Genomic DNA, 17,077 nt, shown 5'->3' with positions numbered 1-17,077 from the left:
TACTGCCTAAAATTGCAGACATGCAGAGAGTAACAATGCCTTCTGTTGCCAACAGCCGAGGCCGCAGCCCTGTCATAGGTGTTCTGGGCTTTTTCTTCCTGTGTCTTTTTTTTTCTTAAGTAGGGAGTTAATACAGCTGCAGCTGACTGATCCTGTTCCTTCTGTCCCTCTTGCCTCAGGCATCACCACTGTCCCAAATCTGTATTCCTTCTTCCCACATCTTTGCAGTTTGGGCAAGGCTTACGAACACCTAGTCGTGATTTTAAAGATCCGTTCCACCTTGAGCGATTGTCAGCTGCCCTCAGTAAGCTAGCAGAGTCACTTGTATGCCTGGATCCCAAGTGTTCTCTGTGAATTTTAATGTGAATTGGTTTTGGTAAGGAAATACCCCCTCACTGCATCATTGAACCAAAAAGAAGGAAGAAAGATAGCCGTCCTGTTCTCATGCTGCTCTCTGCCAGCCTCTGCCTTTGCCTTCCTCCCCTTTGCATGTTCAGATGAAGATGCCACATGGAGGGGTTCGCTGTGTGGGTGCTCACCTGCTGTCAGTCTCAATCTGAGACTGACGTGTATTTGTGTGTCTATCCCTTTTCCTTACTTCCCTGTGCTGGAGGGGGCTGTGTGGCCTCTGTGTAGCCCTCCATGCCGCCACTCTGTCCTGAGAGAGAGCTGGCAGGGCATCCCATATGGGCACGCCACGGGCATTTGCAAGTCTTGGCCTCTGATGCTTCCTACTCAGCCCAAATCGAGGGAGTAGCAGTGAGGAGATTTATGTTTTATTTAGTGATTTTCACCTCTGATCACTGTTGTTGCTGTTCCGTTGTTAAGTCATGTCCAACTCTTTTGCAGCCCCATGGACTGTAGCCCTCCAGACTTCTCTGTCCATGGGATTCTCCAGGCAAGAAATACTGGAGTGGATTGCCATTTCCTCCTCCAGGGGATCTTCCCTACCCAGGGATCAAACCCACGTCTCCTCCATTGGCAGGCGGATTCTTTACCACTGAGCCATCAGGGAAGCCTGATCACTGTTTAGTTCTAGATAATTATATCATTATAAGTTTAGGGTAATAAACGTAATTATTATAATTCATTTTCTTTTCTAATCAGCAAATACTAAGTTCTCCTGTTTATTAATTTAACCAACAACATTTATTGAGTACCAGTTATGTGCTTGTATCTTTTTCTGGACACTGTAGCCGAAGGGCTCTATTCTCATGAAACTGGGATTCTGGTGGGTGGAGACAGACAGTAACCAAGCAGGTAGACCAGGAGTCATCAGCCTGAGGTAAGTACAGTGCGGAGAAGTAAGGCAGGTGATGAGAAGATGGGTGCTGAGCCGTGACTTTGCATTGGCCAGTCAGGGAATACTTCATGGGTGCTGCCAGTGTGCTCAGGCTGGTTACAGAGAACCAGACATGGCAGTCAGGCAGGTGGAGGATTTCACAGAGAAACACAGCGTGAGTGATTTTCTCCAGCCGGGGTCCTGTGTGGAAGGTGGTTCCTCTGAGGGGCTGCTGTGCGTTGAGGCTCCGCAGACAGAGCTGGCCTCCTGAGTCGCTGGGTTCTGCTCGCTGGCTGAAGGCTGTCCCTGTCTCCTCAGCTCTACGTCTCCTCAGAGAGCCGCTTCAACACGTTGGCCGAGCTGGTCCATCACCACTCCACTGTGGCCGACGGGCTCATCACCACTCTCCACTACCCGGCCCCCAAGCGCAACAAGCCCACCGTCTACGGCGTGTCCCCCAACTACGACAAGTGGGAGATGGAGCGCACGGACATCACCATGAAGCACAAGCTGGGGGGCGGCCAGTACGGGGAGGTGTACGAAGGCGTGTGGAAGAAATACAGCCTGACGGTGGCCGTGAAGACCCTGAAGGTAAGCCCGGGACGTGCCCCGCGGGCCGTCCAGCGAGACCAGGCGCTCGCGGCGCCTCAGTTCCGGGGAGCGTGTTGTCCGCTGGGGCACAGCCACGCGCCCTCCATCGCCTGCCTGCACGCCCAGCCCCAGGCCTGACTCCCCGGCACACGCCGTCTGGGTTTCTGTGAGCGGGTTGACTCATTCTCTTATTCTCCACGTGTTTCCACATATGCTGAGAGCTGAGAAGTGCTATGGGGTTTTTTTTTGGTGTAAAACGATTAGTCATTTGAAGGAGTTTTTTCATTCTATGGCAAGGGTGTTTTAAAGCTGTGGCTTCCCGTTCAGTTTGTGTGGCATTTGAATCACTTCCTATTGAGTTAAGAGGGCGGGGGTGGGTGGGCAGGGAATCTCTTGAGTTTCGTAGGAGACAAAACCAAATCTGTGGGTTTTTTTTTTAGATGTGAGAGCAGATGCACCAGGTGTTTCTAGTAGGTTCCAGTTCTCTGTATCATGTGTCCAGACTCCTGGAAAGATGAGTGTGGGGCTGCCCCCACCAGGAGGCGTTAAGAAAACACGAGGGCTTCTTGCTACCTCAGATACTGTCTATTCTGTGCCCTTATCTGTGGCTTTCCCGCTCAGCTGATGCCTAGTGTTTTTCGTGTCCAGGCGGCTCTTAGGATGCCCAGGGAGGGAAGTTTTCATTTGCAGGCCTCCACCTCCTTAAAAGTGTGACCCACAGTTTTAGCTGTGGCGAGAGTGTCCCCTAGTGTTGACCTGTGTGGTTTTCACTTGTTTTAAATAAACTTCTGATTCCATTGAGCTGTGCCCAGAAATGGGAGAGAGGGGAGCTCCATTTTTCAGCTATTGGCAGAGAAGCAGAACTGAAACACCCACCCCTGGGGAAAACGAACCCGAGTGTGTACGTGCTTCTTTTCGAAGGTCATTCGGGTGCATGTGGCCAGAACACCTGCTCTTTCGGGACCCAATTAATGCCCTGATGTTCTCACTCAAAGGCATGACAAAATAGAAGTTGTGGTTTCTGATTGCTGCGAAGTGACACTTTAGAGAAAAGATCCCATTCTTTAGTCCCAGAGACCAAAGGTGGCTTCCTGGCCTTCGTACTGAGCGCATCCTGTTAGCTTGGTCCTTGGATGCAGGATTGATACACTTGGTGGGGGGATGGCATGAATATTTTGAGGACTCCTGTATATTTTCCAGATAGTGAAAAATTTGGTAAATGCTTATCAAGTTTTAAAAATCCTCTCATTTGCCAGCCCTGAGCTTAACACTGGGATTGTGAAAAAGGAATTGGACAGAGTTCTTGGCCTCGGCCACGTCTAGGCAGTTAGAGTGGTCTGTTTGGAAGAAAGTAGTCTGAAAAGTGCGAGTGTTAGTCGCTCAGTCGTGTCCACTCTTTGCGACCCCACGGACTGTAGCCCACCAGGCTCCTCTGTCCATGGAGTTCTCCAGGCAGAAATACTTGAGTGGGCAGCCATTCCCGTCTCCAGGGGATCTTCTTGACCCAGGGCTCGAACCGGGGTCTCCTGCACTGCAGGCAGACTCTTTACTGTTGAGCCACCAGGGAAGCCCTACTCGGTTGTCTAGTTAGTAGGAGAAATGGGTCGGTGTGCCACTCACTGCACCATGTGTGACGGAGGCTGTGATCGCGACAGGAGCTCGGAGCTGTAGCGCCACGTGGGGACGAGAGGAGGGATGGGTGAGCGCTGCTGGCCAGGGAGAGGGTAGGACGGACCCTAGCCAGCCACAGAGGAGGAACAGGGTGAGCGAGGGGACGGAGCTGGGAGAGGGAGGTAGAGGGCAGAGTGGACTCGGCATGTCTCAGAGCCCTCGAGCCCGCCTGAGGAGCTGGGGTGCTATCCCGGAGGCAGTGGGGCACCCTGAAGGTTTTGATACACAGGAAGAAGGTGATCGGATTCACTGCTCCTGGGGCAGCCCTGTCAACGGGCTTTGAATGAGCTCAACGGAGGCCTGGCGACAGCAGGGCGATGCGTGCTCCCACGTCCCCGTGTGGCCACAGCTGCAGACCAGACCCCGGGAGACAAGGCCTTGGCTGGCTTGCAGAACTGGTCAAGGCCCAGGCGCTACCCACATGCTTGCTGGGATTTGCCAAAGCCAAACAAGAGGAAAGGCACAAATAGACAGCGGTCTGGGAGAGGCCTGTTCGAAAACTTGAGGAGGAGGTAGCAGTTGCACTTGGGGAAACCGTAGCCCGCTAGCTGTGCCGAGCCGTTGTTTTCTGAATGACTGAAGAAGATGCTTCTAGAGGAGAGGCTCCCTGGAGCTCAGGGGGGTTTTATTCTACCCGTATATCACAATTAACTGGAAGTGGGTGCCTTCCAGAATGTACTTCTCTAATGATGTGTTATTAAGCTTTTTATACTTTTAATGATTTTCCCTAAGAGCCTTATTAACTTATGATCCCGCAGTTCATGAAAAAAAAATTACAGAATATAGTTGCATAGATTTCTGTGACTAGTCAGTCATTCCCAGTGGCAGCTAATTAGGGAAGGGGGAGTGTGTCATTTTCTAGAGGTGGATTAACCCAATAATAAGGTACTGAGCAATGGCTAAATAAATGATCCCTCCTTCTAGCCCACTCTGCTCAGAAAGCATGTGCACAGTATGTTTCTCGCTTATCAGATCAGCCTGGGGTCAGCATTTGGGGCATTCATCTCCACTACAGACGTGGAGAGTGTGTGTGGGCTCTAAGCGGCAGTGGTGGCTGTCGTTTACTGATGCTCCCAACGTGCCTGGCAGAGTCTGAGTGCTTCATGCTTTGCATAGAACATCTCATGTAATCCTTCCAACCTGAAGAGAAGGCTGCTGATTACCCTGACCATTTTAGAGGTGAGAGACCTGAAGCAGGGGGAGGTTCTCTGACTGGCCTGGCGTCAGTTGCATGGCTGGCAGTGGCAGAGGCAGGGCGTGAACCCAGACATCCTGCTGCAAAGCCCAGTCTTTCCAAAAATTGTTACGCTGCGTTCGTACACCATGACGAACACACAGAAACTACAGTTGCGCACCTTAAAAATCACCTTTCCCCAGCCCCACCCCCACCCCTTGCCCTTCCCCCACAGGCTGTGACCTGCCTTTCTCTTGAAGACACCTTGGGAAGTCCTCATGTTCTAGCCCAAGCTTTTGTCCGTTTAGCCAGTTCTCACTGAGGCCCTTTTTATCCTTCCTGTTTGGTATCGCAGGGCCCTCTGCAGACAGAACCAGACCCTCCTTAACCAGCAGGGGAGCAAGGCCCTGCTTTTAACCACCACTGTGTATTGATCCTCCAGGCAGCACTGGTCTCTTCCCTTCAGGGAAAAAGGAAGACCAGAAGAAAGAAAAAGGGGACTGTAGTTTGACCCCTTTTCATACTGATATGGGGTTCTCAAGGCAAGAATACTGAAGTGGTTTGCCATTCCCTTCTCCAGGGGACCACATTCTGTCAGACCTCTCCACCATGACCCGCCCGTCTTGGGTGGGCCCACGGGCATGGCTTAGTTTCATTGAGTGAGAGAAATATCAATAACCTCAGATATGCAGATGACACCACCCTTATGGCAGAAAGTGAAGAGGAACTGAAAAGCCTCTTGATGAAAGTGAGAGAGGAGAGTGAAAAAGTTGGCTTAAAGCTCAACATTCAGAAAATGAAGATCATGGCATCTGGTCCCATCACTTCATGGCAAATAGATGGGGAAACAGTGGAAACAGTGTCAGACTTTATTTGGGGGAGCTCCAAAATCACTGCAGATGGTGACTGCAGCCATGAAATTAAAAGACGCTTACTCCTTGGAAGGAAAGTTATGACCAACCTAGATAGCATATTGAAAAGCAGAGACATTACTTTGCCAACAAAGGTCCGTCTAGTCAAGGCTATGGTTTTTCCTGTGGTCATGTATGGATGTGACAGTTGGACTGTGAAGAAAGCTGAGCGCCGAAGAATTGATGCTTTTGAACTGTGGTGTTGGAGAAGACTCTTGCGAGTCCCTTGGACTGCAAGGAGATCCAACCAGTCCGTTCTGAAGGAGATCAACCCTGGGATTTCTTTGGAAGGAATGATGCTAAGGCTGAAACTCCAATACTTTGGCCACCTCATGCGAAGAGTTGACTCATTGGGAAAGACCCTGATCCTGGGAGGGATTGGGGGCAGGAGGAGAAGGGGACGACCGAGGATGAGATGGCTGGATGGCATCACAGACTCAATGGACGTGAGTCTGAGTAAACTCCGGAAGTTAGTGATGAACAGGGAGGCCTGGAGTGCTGCGATTCATGGGGTCGCAAAGAGTCGGAGCAACTGAACGACTGAGCGACTGAACTGAACTGAGGTTGACCCCTGTGGTGGGAAACTGGAATTACAGCAAAGGCCTCCTCATGGGGAATGTTTAGTTTGAATTTTGACAGTCTTGAGCTGTCTAGTAAAAGTTTGAACATCAGTCATCTTTGTATAAACAGCTGTGTAAGTAATATAATTTGGAAAAGTCTGCCATTGATCTAATTGTGTTAATATTGACTCATAAGCTAGCTGACAAATTTACTGTTAAAATAGTGGAAAATAGCACTGTTGAAAAAAGTTGCTTAGCCCCATCTTCAGCTGCTGACCTGTTTTTCCAGTAGGTGATATATATACATAGTTCCCTCCACCCTTGAGTGTCATGTCCTTCCGGAAATAGTCCACACGTGTGTTCTCTTTTTAACCATGTGGTAGCCTGCTACAGATACAGCTCTGAACCTTCTGTTGCTGTATCTTGGCAGTTCCTCCTTGACAGTACTCGGAAGGTGGCCTTGGTTTTGGTCGATATTTTAGTATCTTACCAGCCTTCCGTAGACGTGCGTCTTCTCTCCGCTCCTTTGCTATTACACGCAGGGTACAGGGACTCTCTGTGTTTGCACATGTGGGAGACTGAGCTGGTAGGTCAGTTCCTCTGAGAAGAAACTGCTGGATCCACGTGCTTGTACCAGTGCGCACTCGAGCACCTGTGTGGAGGAGGTGCCCGTTTTCCGCACCTGCGCTGACACAGTATGTGTTCGGTTTGGGTTTTGCATTTGTTACTCCCCCGGCCCACCCCCAGGAAGCTGGTCTTACTGGAGAGCTCCAGTCACAAGCAGACAAGGGAAGGCCCCAGGACACCAGGAACCCTGGCCAGTCTCCGCGGTCGCTCTGGCTTCGTGAGGAGCCATGTGCTGGGGAGAGGGGCTGTTGCCCTGTCACGTGGGTTCCCTCTGGCCATGGAGCTCAACACGGCTACACTACTGAGGACCAGAGTCTGGGGTTCCTCTCCGAGATCGTCCCTTATGGACTTTTCACTTGCGCTTTAAGCCCGCCACCTGATTTGTGAACCAGCCGCCTTCCTCACTCTAGCTCAGAACCTCCCCTGTCTCTCCCACGTATTGATCCTGGTCGAGCTGATGGTGCGGGGTGGCACTTCAGTGTGCTTGTAACTGCACTCCTCTGACGTTGGGTAAACACGAAACGTGGAAGCTGATCTACCTTAGACACGAGCCCAGCCCGGCCAAGAGAGAGGTCTGGAGAGGACTGAGAGGTGGGCTGGACTTAAAAATGGTGTTCTCTCCTGTGCCATAGAGTTCCTGCTTTTGGGGATGAGGCCAGTGAGCAAAAAGGATGAAGCTACCTGTGACATGTTGAGTCTGAGAGAATGTGAAAAAGCCCCCAAAACCAATGTTAAGTAAAGAACCAGCCTGTCTTCCATACAAGCAATATGTTTAGCCTGCTTCTCAGGAATAGAGATCAGCTGTCTTAATAATAGTGACAGTGAATCCCCCAGAGTGATGATGACCGTGTTCTGAGTGCTGCCCTTGGCGCTGTGTACGAGCCAGGTAATGCTCTTCTTTCCGTTCGGTAGGCAAGACGACAAGTCCAGCGATACTGTCGCCTGTCACGTAGGTGACTGACCACGGTGACACAGCAGCAGAGCTCGGTGGGGATACCTCACGAGCATCCTCTTAACCACTGGGCCAGCCACAGCTTTCGTCCACATCCAGTCAGGCCTCGTGAAGAGAGGCCGGGGACCCATCTCCCTCCTTGACAGACAGGACTGAAATTCACAGCCTTTACTCACAGTGTGGACTTCGCCCTAATCATTCAGAATTCCTTTTATTTTACTATGTAAATAGAAGAAACCTCTTCAAAAAGGTGATGGAGATTTTTAAAATGAAAGGACTATAACAGGATAGCATCAGGGATATTTCCAGTTTAACACAGCTACCAATGTAGGATGCTGTTAGTAGTTTAAGTTAAAAATTGAACCAGACCTGCTTCCAGCAGGGGGAGACAAGTTCACACAAGATTGTCCTGAAAGACAAAAAACAAGGAGTTATTTATACTGTCCACATGCCGTGTGTGTGTCTGCATATGTGTGTGTGAGTGAGTGAATGAGAGGAGAGAGAGGAGAAGGATGCCTTTGAAAGCCGAAGAGTTCCTTTGCACGTCCACGCCCCTCAAGACCTGGAATGTGGTTCTTGTAGAAGAGTCAGTAGCTACAACACCAGTATTACTTCGGAAATGATCTCACTCTGCGTGGTTCGTTAGGGGGCCTTTACGCCTACAAGCCTTCATTCGAGGGCTGCTTATTGAACGTACTGTTGGCTGAGCAGGAGTTGTACAGGCCCTGGTCCTTCCCGTGAGTGGCATTGAGTCCCGTGGTTCCGACAGGCGCTTGCCCGCCAGCCATCCGTAGTAGTGTGTCACCCTGGTAGATCAGAGCCCACCGCCCCAGAGACAGTGTGGTCCTGCAACGCGGGAGACCTGGGTTTGATCCCTAGGTTAGGAAGATCCCCTGGAGAAAGGAAAGGCCACCCACTCCAGTATCCTGACCTGCAGAATTCCATGGACCGTGTAGTCCATGGGGTCTCAAAGAGTGGGACATGACTGAGCAGCTTTCACTTTCACCCTGGTGGATCAGAGCCCACCACGCCAGAGACAGTGTGGTCTGCTCAGCGTGCTCAGGACAGAGAGGACTTGAAGAATTAAACAGCCAGGAGGTGGTGGCAGGGGTGTGTTCTTTTCCCACCCATGCAGCGTGACACAGACACCACCCAGGATGTTTAACTGACCTTAGAATGGCTCACCTTTTTAAAAAAAAAAAACAACTTTCTTTCTTTTTGGCTTTGCTGGGTCTTTGTCGCTGCATGGCTTTTCCCTAGCTGCGGTGAGTGGGGCCACCACTCTGGAATTGTGGTCCGTGGGCTTCTCGGTGCAGTGGCTTCTCTTTTTGCGGAGCACAGACTCTAGAGCACGCAGGTTTCCGTAGTCGCAGCACGTGGGCTCAGTAGATGCTTAAAAAAATCTGCAAACAACTAAACACTGGAGAGAGTGTGGAGCAAAGAGAACCTTCTTGCTCTGTTGGTGGGAATGTAAATTGATACTATGGAGAACAGTATGGAGATTTCTTTAAAAATTAGGAATTAATTGTGGCTCATGGGCTTAGTTGCTCTGCAAGGCATGTGGAATCTTCCCAAACCAGGAACGGAACTCAGGCCTCTCGCATTGTTTGGTAGATTCTTTTCTTTTTTAAATTTATCTAATTTTAATTGGGGGATAATTGCTTAACAGTGTTGTATTGGTTTCTGCCATACAGCGACATGAATCTGCCATAAGTATACATATGTTTCCTCCGTTTTGAACCTGCCTCCCATCTCCCACCACATCCCACCCTCTAGGTTATCACAGAGCACCAGTTGAGCTCCCTGCTTCCTGCAGCAAATTCCCACTGACTGTTTTGCATGTGGTAATGTATATGTTTCTATCTCAATTTGTCCCATCCTCTCCTTTCCCCACTGTGTCCACAAATCTGTTGTCTATGGGTCTCTAACACTGCCCTACAAATAGGTTCATCAGTACCATGTTTTTAGATTCCATATGTAAGAGTTAATATGATACTAGTTTTTCTGTTTCTGATTTACTTCACTCTATGTAACAGGCTCTAGTTTCATCCACCTCACTAGAACTGACTCAAATTTGTTCCTTTTTATGGGTGTGTATTATTCCCTTGTATATATGCGCCGCAACTTCTTTATCTGTTCATCTGTTGAAGGACATCTAGGTCGCTTCCATGTCCTGGCTGTTGTAAATAGTGCTGCAGTGAACACTGGGGCACATGTGTCTTTTGAAATAGTTTTCACAGGGTATGTGCCCAGTAGTGGGATTGCTGGGTCATACGGTGGTTTTAAGGAATCTCCATACTGTTCTCCATTGTGGCTGTTATTAACTTACATTCCCACCAACAGTGCAAGGAGGTTCCCTTTTCCCCACACCCTCCCCAGCATTTGTCGTTTGTAGATTTTTTCATGATGGCCATCATCTCATACAGTGAGGTGATACCTCATTGTATTTTGGTTTGCATGTCTCTAATAATAAGCAATGTTGAGCATCTTTTCGTATTTATTAATCATCTGTATGTCTTCTTTAGAGAAATGTTTGTTTAGGTCTTCTGCCAGTTTTTTTATTGGGTTGTTTGTTTTTCTGATATTGAGCTGCTGCTGGGTGGATTCTTTACCACCGAGCTACCAGGGAAGCCCTCACCATTTCTGTAGGGCAGTAAATTATGTCTGCGTTTCAGTCCCACCAAGCCCTGAGCTGAGTGATTCAGGGCGCTGACACATCCTCACTGGTCCTTCTTCGCTGGTAAACACGATTGACCAGAGCAGGACAGCGCTCAGTAGAGGGCGACCTGTCCTCTGGAGGTCATCCCCAGGTGCCAGGGTGGGAACCGGCAGCTACAGTGAGTAGGACACTTTAGCTCTTTGTTTCCCAGAGGGGCCGCAGGTACGATGTAAAGAAAGCTCCACTTTTAAAGTAGTTGATAAAGCTTTCTTCTTGGGGAATCTGGTTTTCAAGACGTGCTCTCCCTGTCTCCCCTGCAGTCTTGCTCTTCAGACAGATTCAGACTCCATGTTGAAACCTGGGAGGGTAGGGTCTCACTTCCCTCGTTGGCCTTTATAGCAACAGACTACGTGACATCTCATCCACTGGCTTCTTCCTTTGATGGTCAGAAAAGAGGTCTCCCCGACATAAGCCCACCCCCACGATCTTGATAACAGGGCCAACCCCAGGACCCAGCATCGCAGCACTCCACCCTGATAGGTGAGGAAATGTAGAAATATTGTCACGTTTGCTCTGGGCGTATGCTAATGCCTTTGTTTCCCCTTGGCATTTAAATACTGTGAACTCGCTAAAACGTGGTGTGGGCTGGTGATCACATTTATGAACCCGTTGCTAGGGGAGCTGCTAGTGAGGCTTGTTTTAGGATCTGAGTAAATTGACCTGACAGGTAGTAGCGATTGCTTCATTAAGGGCCGCTTGAGACCACGTTCTTAAGAAACTCAGCGTCCTGTCTTGCTGCCACATCTTGAGGCCCTGTTCTTTGGTAGTGCTATACATCTTTTTGTGTCATCAAGGTCCCTTCTCTTGAATCAAGTACCTTTTGGATTCTTCAAGTGATTTTTTTTTTTTTTTAAATGTTAAACGTTTTGGGAGTCCTTGGAAACCAGCCGTTCCTTAGGGAAGTGGTACCATGCTTGTGGTGGTTGCCTTCACACATCTCCCTCCCTCCCGGTAAACTTCACTAGGTGATGGAAACAAGTAGTCTGCATGGAGTCACCAGAGCAAGTCACCAACATACCTAGCCGGCTTTGCTGTCGTGCTCAGGGTGAGAATTCAAAAGCTCCATGCCATAGTGGAAAATGCTTTGTGCTGTTGGCTGATGACTGGCTACCTTGGAACCTGTCCAGAAGGATGTCGTGGTTGAAACCGGTGGACCAGGATCGTTGCCCGTCAGAGCTCCAGCTTGTGTTAACTGTTCAAGTCGTACTTCCCCACTTGAACACTGTCCTTGCTGAGATAATGTCATCACTTCTTTCTTTCCTACAGGAGGATACCATGGAGGTGGAGGAGTTCTTGAAAGAGGCTGCAGTAATGAAAGAGATCAAGCACCCCAATTTAGTACAGTTACTTGGTGAGTGTGAGGAGCTCTGAACTTTGAATTAAATTCTCCAAGTGATACAGGCGCTGTTGGAACAGAGGTGAATGGCTCACTGCCTTAAAGTTTCTGGTCTGTACGTCTGTTCCCCACCTGCGTCAGCCCTTGGTACAAAGAGGCCTATGTTGAATGGGTGTGTTTGTGTTTGTGTGTGTGTGTGTGTGTGTGTCCGTGCACCCCCACAAGTGAGAGATGGGGTGTGTGTATGTGTGTGTCCATGTGCCCACACTAGTGATGGATGGCAGGTGTGTGTCCTTGCACCCACACAAGTGAGAGATGGGGTGTATGTGTGTGTCCATGTGCCCACGAGTGAGAGAGAATATTATAACTTTTAGTTGATACCCGAAAGTAGTCAAGCACAAGTCTCAAATCAACATCTTGAAACGTAAGAATTTCAGAAGTTCCTTCCTGAAGCGATTCTGTACGTAGAAATATCCATATATCCATTGGGGTGATGACTTAGTGTGTTTGATGTGGCCCTGCCTCTGCTCTTGAACTCAACGGCAGCCTCTTTCCTGTTGAAGCCCATGGGCTTGAGAGGAAGGAAAAAGGGGGGAACCACGTCCCTCCCACTGAAACATCATCTCAACCGGCGAGTGCGTGGAGTCATCGCAGGACGTGGGCCCAGGATGTAGGGCAGAGTGAGAATCCATCTCAGAAGCCTCGTTCTTCAGGGCTCATCTTTTCTGGTGTGTGTTCCGTTGGGAGCGGAGCGGCACGCTGAAGCCTTGTCTCGTTGGCAGGGGTCTGCACCCGGGAGCCCCCGTTCTACATAATCACTGAGTTCATGACCTATGGGAACCTGCTGGACTACCTGAGGGACTGTAACCGGCAGGAGGTGAACGCCGTGGTGCTGCTGTACATGGCCACTCAGATCTCGTCCGCCATGGAGTACCTGGAGAAGAAAAACTTCATCCACAGGTAGGAGCCCCGAGAGGCCGCCCTCCCCGCACCAGCGGAGTCACGGGGCAACAGTGGGACCCGGGCATCCTTTTACAAAAAAACACCCCAACCTACAAGGTCTTCTGGCTCAGCCTCTGACTTTTTTAGTGCCGGCAGCTGCTTGGACCTTGGAGCAAAGGCAAACACCAGGTTCCTGACGTTGCCAGGCTGAGAAGTATTTCACTGCAGAATCATTTTGGACTAAGAGGAATACTGAGTGAAGTTTATCAGAAGGCGCCCCTTTTCATTGGCAGGGCTCCCTGTGACATAGGGCACCTGTTACTCCTCCAGGGCTGGGGCTCATCAGTAGTGTTGTGACCCCTTCCAGCAGCCGCTGGCGTGTTTTTTCCCCACAAGCTCTCAGAAACGGCCCTACATGGGTTTTGTTCCCGTGTTGTGTGTGTATGTGTTTTCCCCTCCCTTCTGGTAATTATCATTTCATTCTCCACTTAACTTGCTGTCATCTGGTTCAGGGATGTTTCCACCATTGTCAGGATTGTGTATGCATAGTTCTAAATTAAGCATCTTAGCTGCTTCAAAGCCTGGAGTGTTCTGACCTTCAAGCATGCCACAATTATCTTGGTCTCCACATTCTTTGCTGGTGGAAATGGCTTCCTAGCAGAGTGACGGCCTGTGCAGGACAGGGCCTGATGGGCTTTGCCGGAGTCTTCTATACAAGATGTTCTCCAGCCACCGTTGTGACCTTTCCTTCCCAATTAACTCAAGTATGAAACCTGTACACGGAACTTCGTAGTAAGGAGTAAGAGGAGCGTGTGTGAGCTGTTGGCGGCGCCTTGTATGGCAGATTTTTCTGTGCTCCATGAGAGTCTGCTTCAGAGGCTCCTGTCACTCAGGAAAGTGAACCCTCTGAGGCTGCAAATTGAAATTTCTTGACTTCTGGTTTGCCTTGCATGGCTCGCTTCGTTCTCTCTTCATTCACGCAAACTTAAAATGCTTTACTGAAATCCTATTAGGCACAACCCTCCTGAATTTCCTTTCCCTCTCATTGCTGGTGATCAGGCTATCTCACACAGCCATCGCCTTCAGCGGGTGCCTCTTCTCACCCCGCACTCCAGGTTGCCTTGCGATTTCATGGTTAACGTCCGTGAACCAGAGATTAGGCTCCTGCCTCCGTGGGAGAATCAGGAGGCGAAAGGAAGCCGATTATACAGGAGAGAATCCATAGGATACATTTGGATACGCATCAGGAAGAAATAGGAAAGTGGGAAATACAATTTGGATAAAGAATGTCGTGGGCTTTATTTTATCCTGTTGAGTCTAAATAGGACAGGCAGAGACTCACGCTGAGTAAGTTTCTCGAGATCAAGGCCTGGCCTGGATGTCCGCTCCCGGTGCCTGGCACAGGGCAGTAGTAGCTGAACAGACTCCTAAGGACACTGTCCCCAGGCAGTGCTCTACTGTGAATTCACTACCACGTACAGCCACCCTAAGAAGCAAGCACCGCTATCATCATCTTCATCTCATGGGGGAGAGAACCGAGTCCTAGGGTGATTTGCTCACTCCAGGTCGTGGGGCCAGGGAGCCTGTTCCCCTGCCACCCTCTCCAGGTAGAGCTTGGTGGTTACTATTTACAAGTAGATGTATTTGTTTAGGATCTCCCATTTTCCCATTGTGGGTGTTGCCCCTTGGTAAACAGTGGTGGAAGATTTGTAAAGCTGACAGCCAGCCAGGAACTCACAGATAAACTGTTTCCTTTCCCAGAGATCTTGCTGCCCGAAACTGCCTGGTAGGGGAAAACCACTTGGTGAAGGTGGCTGATTTCGGCCTGAGCAGGCTGATGACAGGGGATACCTACACAGCCCACGCCGGGGCCAAGTTCCCCATCAAGTGGACGGCACCCGAGAGCCTGGCCTACAACAAGTTCTCCATCAAGTCGGACATCTGGGGTAAGGGCCACTGCTTTGGTTTTGTCCTCGCCTTCGTCTAGGGTGGGGCTGTGTCCTCATTTTGCTTTCTCTCCTTGCCTTTTCAGTTCCTTTTCCCTTGCTCTTTCATTTCTTTCTCATTGCTTCCTTCTCTTTTTGTTTCTTTTACTTCTTTTTCAATTTTAAAAATCTCTTCTCCCATATTTTCTCTCCTAAATGAGGTAAAAGTGAGGTTTTTTTTCCTCTTCCAAAATAATTCAGATGAACTCTTTCCCCCAACTTAACGACTTTATGTCTTCTTCACTGTTAGATTGCCTGGATGTGCAGGGCAGCCAGCCCACCCTGCAGGCACCCAGGGTCTGCCTCTGTGGAGAGAATGCTGCAGAGTCTGGTTTGAGATTCAAGTAAAATGTTCCTCTCCAAAGCCTTGTGTGACAGTATTTTATTTTTACTTTTTGTTATGCAGATTGTCAGCAGGCAGTCAAGGAGGCAAGAGTTGCCTGGTGACTCCAGGCACTTGCCACCCCCAGCTTTGCTGTCTTCACCTCGTGGTACCCTCTCACCCTATCCCCCCGCCCAGCCCCAACCCTTGTTATTTCAAAATAAATTCCAGACAGCATAATGTTTTGTCCATGAATATTTCATATGTCTCTTAAAGACGGCTTTTGTGTTTGTAGAACCGCAAGTTGAGCTTAGTTTCTGAATTTTGCGTGCTTAGTCACTCAGTTGTATCCAACTCTTTGCAACCCCTTGGACTGTAGCCCACCAGGTTCCTCTGTCCATGGGATGTTTCAAGCCAGAATACTGGAGTGGGTTGCCATTTCCTTCTCCAGGGGATCTTCCCGACTCAAGAATCAAACCCGTGTCTCCTGAATTACAGACAGATTCTTTACCTGCTGAGCCATCAAGGAACCAGTTTCTAAATATTAGCAAATATCAATGTTCAAATTTCCAGTTAATCATAAAAGTCATGCTTTTTTTTTTTTTTAATCTGTTTGAATTGGGGTGAAAATACAAATTTCCCAGTGCAATTAGTTGATGATATTCTTTAGGTCTCCCCTAATCTGTAAACTCCTTTTTTGTCTCTGTGTCTCTCGCTGGTTGTTTGTAGAAGAGGTCCTGCCATTTGTCCTTTAAAGTCTCCCACATTCCAGATTCTGCTCACTGTCTCTCACGTTCCTCAGCCTTCACTGTTCCCAGAAAATGGGTAGTTGGACCTAGACACCTTGATCACATTTGGGTTTGACTTGTTTTGTTTTGGTAAGAGTACTTCATAGGAAGGAAGGGTACCTTTGATCAGTAGCCCCGTAATTCTTGATTTTCCCTCTGTCTGGAGCCACTGATTTATGAGGGGGTTGCCAAATGACAGTTCCCTGGTTCTATCATTCCTTATTCATTTATGAGCTCCATACTTCTATAAGAAGAAACTTCCTCCCTCCTACCATCTGATTACAGTAGGGGGTACAGTTCATACAGGAAAGACAAATATAAACTTCCTTGCCATTATTAACCAGTTTCCAAGATAACAGATTGATTTCTTAATACCCTCCAGTGGTGACCAATTCAGTTCAGTTCAGTCACTCAGTCGTGTCTGACTCTTTGCGACCCCATGAATAGCAGCACTCCAGGCCTCCCTGTTCATCACCATCTCCTGGAGTTCACTCAGACTCACGTCCATCGAGTCCGTGATGCCATCCAGCCATCTCATCCTCGGTCGTCCCCTTCTCCTCCTGCCCCCAATCCCTCCCAGCATCAGTGTCTTTTCCAATGAGTCAACTCTTCGCATGAGGTGGCCAAAGTACTGGAGTTTCAGCCTTAGCATCATTCCTTCCAAAGAAATCCCAGGGTTGATCTCCTTCAGAATGGACTGGTTGGATCTCCTTGCAGTCCAAGGGACTCGCAAGAGTCTTCTCCAACACCACAGTTCAAAAGCATCAATTCTTCAGCGCTCAGCTTTCTTCACAGTCCAACTCTCACATCCATACATGACCACAGGAAAAACCATAGCCTTGACTAGACGGACCTTTGTTGGCAAAGAAATGTCTCTGCTTTTGAATATGCTATCTAGATTGGTCATAACTTTCCTTCCAAAAAGTAAGCGTCTTTTAATTTCATGGCTGCAGTCACCATCTGCAGTGATTTTTGGAGCCCAAAAAAATAAAGTCTGACACTGTTTCCACTGTTTCCCCATCTATTTGCCATGAAGTGATGGGACCAGATGCCATGATCTTCGTTTTCTGAATGTTGAGCTTTAAGCCAACTTTTTCACTCTCTTCTTTCACTTTCATCAAGAGGCTTTTTAGCTCCTCTTCACTTTCTGCCATAAGGGTGGTGTCATCTGCATATCTGAGGTTATCGATAGTTCTCCTGGCAATGTTGATTCCAGC

General features: G+C 49.0%; 1 protein-coding gene across 4 annotated transcripts in view; it reads left to right on the top strand.

The window, feature by feature from the left end:
* ABL1 (ABL proto-oncogene 1, non-receptor tyrosine kinase) overlaps positions 1 to 17,077 on the top strand; it is a 137,962-nt gene that overhangs the window by 110,018 nt on the left and 10,867 nt on the right. For all 4 annotated transcript variants that reach the window (XR_011145476.1, XM_068982433.1, XM_068982445.1 and 1 more), the window contains exons 4-7: positions 1,601 to 1,873; positions 11,754 to 11,838; positions 12,606 to 12,783; positions 14,527 to 14,711. Coding sequence is in view for 3 of the 4 variants with exons in the window: in XM_068982433.1 (XP_068838534.1) it covers positions 1,601 to 1,873; positions 11,754 to 11,838; positions 12,606 to 12,783; positions 14,527 to 14,711 (721 nt within the window). In the remaining variant the exon portion in view is untranslated. The remainder of the gene's footprint in view (positions 1 to 1,600; positions 1,874 to 11,753; positions 11,839 to 12,605; positions 12,784 to 14,526; positions 14,712 to 17,077) is intronic.

The sequence above is a fragment of the Capricornis sumatraensis genome, chromosome 1 (assembly GCF_032405125.1).
Source record: "Capricornis sumatraensis isolate serow.1 chromosome 1, serow.2, whole genome shotgun sequence".
Taxonomy (NCBI): domain Eukaryota; kingdom Metazoa; phylum Chordata; class Mammalia; order Artiodactyla; family Bovidae; genus Capricornis; species Capricornis sumatraensis.
This window is presented reverse-complemented; position numbering and strand designations above follow the sequence as displayed.